Source organism: Parus major, chromosome 19, assembly GCF_001522545.3.
Source record: "Parus major isolate Abel chromosome 19, Parus_major1.1, whole genome shotgun sequence".
Lineage (NCBI taxonomy): Eukaryota > Metazoa > Chordata > Aves > Passeriformes > Paridae > Parus > Parus major.
In genome coordinates, this window is record NC_031787.1 from 661197 (window position 1) to 666215 (window position 5019).

A 5019-nucleotide genomic window follows, 5' to 3' on the forward strand; every position below is an offset into this window, starting at 1 on the left:
CTCAGTGTGTGATTCCCTCATTGTGTGATTCCCTCAGTGTGTGATTCCCTCATTGTGTGTGATTCCCTCATTGTGTGATTCCCTCAGTGTGTGATTCCCTCAGTGTGTGATTCCCTCAGTGTGTGTGATTCCCTCAGTGTGTGATTCCCTCAGTGTGTGTGATTCCCTCAGTGTGTGATTCCCTGAGTGTGTGATTCCCTTGGTGTGTGATTCCCTCAGTGTGTGATTCCCTCAGTGTGTGATTCCCTTGGTGTGTGTGATTCCCTCAGTGTGTGATTCCCTTGGTGTGTGTGATTCCCTCATTGTGTGTGATTCCCTCAGTGTGGGATTCCCTTGGTGTGTGATTCCCTTGGTGTGTGATTCCCTCAGAGTGTGATTCCCTCAGTGTGTGATTCCCTCATTGTGTGATTCCCTCAATTCCCTCAGTGTGTGATTCCCTCAATTCCCTCAGTGTGGGATTTTCAGTGGCCTGATCCTTTCTTGGGGGCAGCTGGGACACAAGAGGGGCCATTCCCTGGCACAGTGAAGGATTGGGGTCTGTGGGCACCGGGAAGTTGCTGTGGAGCTTTCCCAGGGTGTGGGGGGTCCCTGGTGTGCAGCAGCTCCAGAGGGGCACGTTGGGCTCTCAGGGGTAATTAATTGATGATAATGAGGGTGGGCAGACCCCTGGATCCCTGGCAGTGCCCAAGGCCAGGCTGGAGGGGGCTCAGAGCAGGGGAAGGTGTCCCTGTTCACATCAGGGTGCTGTTCTATAGAACCTCTAAAAGTTCCTTCCAACCCAACCTTCTCTCTGATTTCTGAGTCTGATCTTTTCCTCTCATTCCAGGGGATGGCCAGGTGGATTTTGATGAATTTATGACGATTCTGGGACCTAAGCTGGTGTCATCAGAGGGCAGGGACGGCTTCCTGGGGAACACAATAGACAGCATATTCTGGCAGGTAAGTGAGCATTGCTTTAACTGCAGCTCCAGCCTCAGCAGCTTCCAGAGTGGGTTTGTTGAGGAGCACAGGATGTTTTCCTGAGTGGGAATGATTGTGGAAAGGGTGCTGAGGTCCATCATGCCCAGGGCTGTGTAAGAACACCCCACACTGCTGGAGGGAATTGTGTCCTGTGCTCCTGTGGATGAATACAGCTGGACACAGCAAAGCACCCCGAGACTCCTGCAACACCTTTGGGAGTCTGGAATTCACTTTTGGCAGAGAAAAGCACTTTTCTCCAGGAATCTTTTGAGTTGGGAACCTTGAAGCTGCTCCCAGAAGTGTGTCCCTGCTCAGGGCCCCGTGGCTGTGGCAGGGCTGCTCTGCACACAGGGAATGTGCTGGGCAGGGCAGCTCCCACTGCCATTTCTGCTGAATCCAGGGATGAGCTCAGGATAAACCTGTGCTGTGCCAGAGGAAACCTGTGTTTGCCCCAGGTGCTGCCCTGGAGGGGTTTGGTGCTGCTGGTCCCAGGCACTGGGAGGAGACACATCCAGCACTGGGAGCTGCTCTTTGCCTGCCCTGCAGTGAGACTTTAAATAGCTTTGGAGCTTCCAGAAAAAACAGTCCAGGCTGTTATGGCAGGATCAAAAATCCCCAGAAACACAGAGCTGCACGTTTGCTGCCAATGGATCAAATGTGTGGCTTCCTGTGGGATTGCAGCTCCTCTCACTGACCATCCCACAACCTCTGCCTGCTAAGAAACTTTGGCTGTTCCCAGGTTTAATGAAGCAAAAGAGCCAAACCTGGAAATGAGAATTTCTGCCTTCTTTTACAACCCTCCAGCCCCGTCCAGACTGAATTGGGTGGAGCTTTGGAAGAGTATTTTAAAAGGCTTTTAAAAACTTGTTCCTGGCCTCCTGGCAAGGGACAGGAATAACCCTGAAAATTCTGCTGTGGATTCCAGGATTTGGTTGTCAAAGCAGGAGTTTGGTGCTGGTGAAGGGCCCATGGTTTGTGATGTAGCAGGGGGCAGTAAATGGCACCAGGAGGGGCAGGACTGGGAGCCAGGGATGTTTTATTGCCTGCACTAATCCTTGGGAGCCCCATCCCATCCCACTGAGCCATTGCTGCCTTCCAGAATTCCAGCCCCTCAGGAGCTGCTCAAGAAGCAGAAATCCTGGTGAGAAAATCAAGTTTGTGAGCTGAGCTCTTGGATGGGGAGCAGAGAAATCTGGAGCCTTCCTGAAAATTCCACTCACAGTTTAACCCCCTGCTTTGAGTGCCCCCACCCCAAATGCCTGGAATGAGGCTGGGAGATGGGATTGTGCCTGGATTTAGGGTAGCAGGGTTCCTGGGATCAGCTTCCACAGGAACATGGCCCTGGTGCCTCCTGGGCCGTGCTGGGGCAGGGAGAAGGGGGCAGAGGCTCCGGGTGGGCAGGGACAGCCCCGGGGGCTCCTTCAGGCAGCTCTGACCGAATTCCACAGGCACTCCATGGCCTTGGAAAACAGCAGCTGTGGCCTTCACCCCCTCTTTACTCTGCAAGGATTTGTGCCCTTGGAGAGCTCTGGCTGCCTTTCCTCCGGGGTCAGAGCACAACTGAGAGCTGTTTCCCTGTGTGAGGAGGGACAGCACAGCTGAGCTCTGAGCTGCACCCCCAGGCACCCAGGGACACCTTGCTCCCTGGAAGGTGGAGCAGGGACTGATCCTGTGGCTGTGGGGGCTCCATTTGGGGCTGGCTGGGGGGAATTGAGTGAGAGGAGGGGCTGAGAGCTGGCTGGGAACACGGCACAGCAGAGGGAGGGGACAGGGATGGGACAGAGGAGATTTCCCATCCCATCCCAGCCACTGAGGTTCAGCTCTGCCCATCCCTGAGCCCATGTGCAGTCGTCTCTGGGAGTGCAGGAGAGTCCCAGGGGACAGATCTGGGCTCTCCTGATCTGGTCAATCAATTAGTGCCTTAATAGAGGGAAATGAAGGGGAAAATGTGTGGGAGTGGTGGCTGCACAGGGCAGGGCATGGAGGGAGTGCGGGAGCAGGGAGTGAGCGGCTGTGCTGGGGCTGTTCCCAAAGACAATTTTGCCTGGAGAGGATTTTTCTTTATGGGGTTCAGAGATAAACCTGCTGCAGTTGGTTCCTGGCTGTTTCTCCTCCTGTCCCTGCAGAGGAGTTAATCTGATGATGGCAAATGAGCCTCGCTGCAGAGGAATTGTCTGTGTCCAATTTGATGTGGGAACAGATCCAGGAGCCCCTCTGGAGTCAGCCCTTCCTCCTCCTCCTCCTCCTCCTCCCTCTGGGCAGGTGCAGGATGTTGTAAAACCACAGGATGGGACATTTTACATCTTGCAGCAGAATTTTTTGCTGGTGCTGAGCTGCTCTGCTGCAAAAGTCTCGATTCCTGGATTTCAGGAGCTGCTGTGTCAGCTTTTCCAAGAACCTTCTCAAATTGACTGCTGGGGGGGAAAGAGCTGGGAGATTGGGAAGGAATTCTTTACTCAGAGGATGCTGAGGCCCTGGCACAGGTGCCCAGAGCAGCTGGGGCTGTCCCTGGATCCCTGGCAGTGCCCAAGGCCAGGCTGGATGGGTTTGGAGCTCCTGGGACAGGGGAAGGTGTCCCTGCCTTGGCTGGGGTGGCACTGGAGGGGCTTTCAGGTCCTTCCCACCCAACCCATTCCATGATCCTGGGGCTCATTCCAGCACTTTCTGAGTGCCTTTCTTCTCTGGCAATGGTGACTTATTCTCTCTCCAAACTCCCCCCAGATCTCCCTGGGTTAAAGATGATCATGATCCACGTCCTGAAGGGTGATCACTCCTCTGGCAGCCTGGATCTGCTTTGCCAACCACCCCTCCCTGTCTGAGAGTGTTCATTATTCACAGAATCCCAGCATGGGTTGGGTTGGAGGGACCTCAAAGCCCCTCCAGTGCCACCCCAGCCATGGCAGGGACACCTCCCCTGTCCCAGGAGCTCCAAACCCCATCCAGCCTGGCCTTGGGCACTGCCAGGGATCCAGGGGTGCCCCAGCTGTTCTGGGCACTGCCCTCCCTGCCAGGGAAGGATTTTGTTCCTTTCCCACAGGCAGGGGCCAGCAGGACAGGGCAGGGCAGGAGCAATGGGAGAAGGAGCAGACAGAGGAATGGAGGAGCCCCCAGCCCTGAGGAATCCTCTCCTGTCCCCACCTGGATGGATCTGGAGCCAGCTGAGCGCTGATTGCTGAGCAGGAATTAAATTAGGGCAGTTAAACACCGAATCCACCCCAGCCATGCACACTCGGAGGAAACAGGCTCCTGAGCTTGTGGTAATCAGCGTGGAGTGGCTGATTAAAGGCCATTAAAATTCACCAGGAACGATTCTAATCCTCTCTCCCCTTGCAGCCCGGCTCTTTTCCGGGTGGGGATAATCAGTGCTGCCTTCAGCTCTCACCCTGCCACAGGGGCACGGAGCTGCTGCCCCTGCCCCACTGCAGACGGGAAAACAATGCAAGAATAATTGGATTTATAGAAGATAAGGCCTGGAATCTTCAGGGAGCAACACCCTGGAAGTGTTTTGTGCCACTCCTGTATCCAGGCACACAGGAGAAATATGGATGATGCTAAAAATTTAATTGCAACAGGAGCTGATAACTTTTGTGATGGGGAGTTGGTTAAGTCTCAGAAATTTGTGGGGAATGTGGTAACTTTATTTTATTTATGATAGCTTTATCATATTTATTCTTGTTTTCTGAACATGAAACTGGAAAAGCTCTGAACTTCCTTCCCCTGGAAGTGCCTTTTGCACAACATCAGAAACATCCCAGTCCTTACCAAGGTCACCACAGACCTTGTTTAGAGACCTGCCCAGGATAATTCACATTATCCCTGCCTGCCTCTGGCTGCTTTCAGAACCTGCAGGCCTGGGCCATTGGACAGACGTGGAAATTGCTCCTGCAATTAAAAACGTCAGTTCATTTAACACCTGCACAATTAAATTGTGCCTGGGAGCCTTTCTGTGGCTCTGGGTCACACCTGGGGGGGGCTGCAGTGTCCCCTGTCCCTGTGAGTGTCCCCTGTGAGTGTCCCCTGTCCCTGTGAGTGTCCCCTGTCCCTGTGAGTGTCCCCTGT

At 54.1% G+C, this 5019-nt stretch overlaps 1 protein-coding gene across 7 annotated transcripts in view; it reads left to right on the forward strand.

Moving 5' to 3' along the window:
• CALN1 (calneuron 1) overlaps positions 1-5019 on the forward strand; it is an 89105-nt gene that overhangs the window by 57317 nt on the left and 26769 nt on the right. For all 7 annotated transcript variants that reach the window (XM_015646853.3, XM_033518909.1, XM_015646854.3 and 4 more), the window contains one exon: positions 827-939. In XM_015646853.3, coding sequence (XP_015502339.1) covers positions 827-939 — 113 coding nt within the window. The remainder of the gene's footprint in view (positions 1-826; positions 940-5019) is intronic.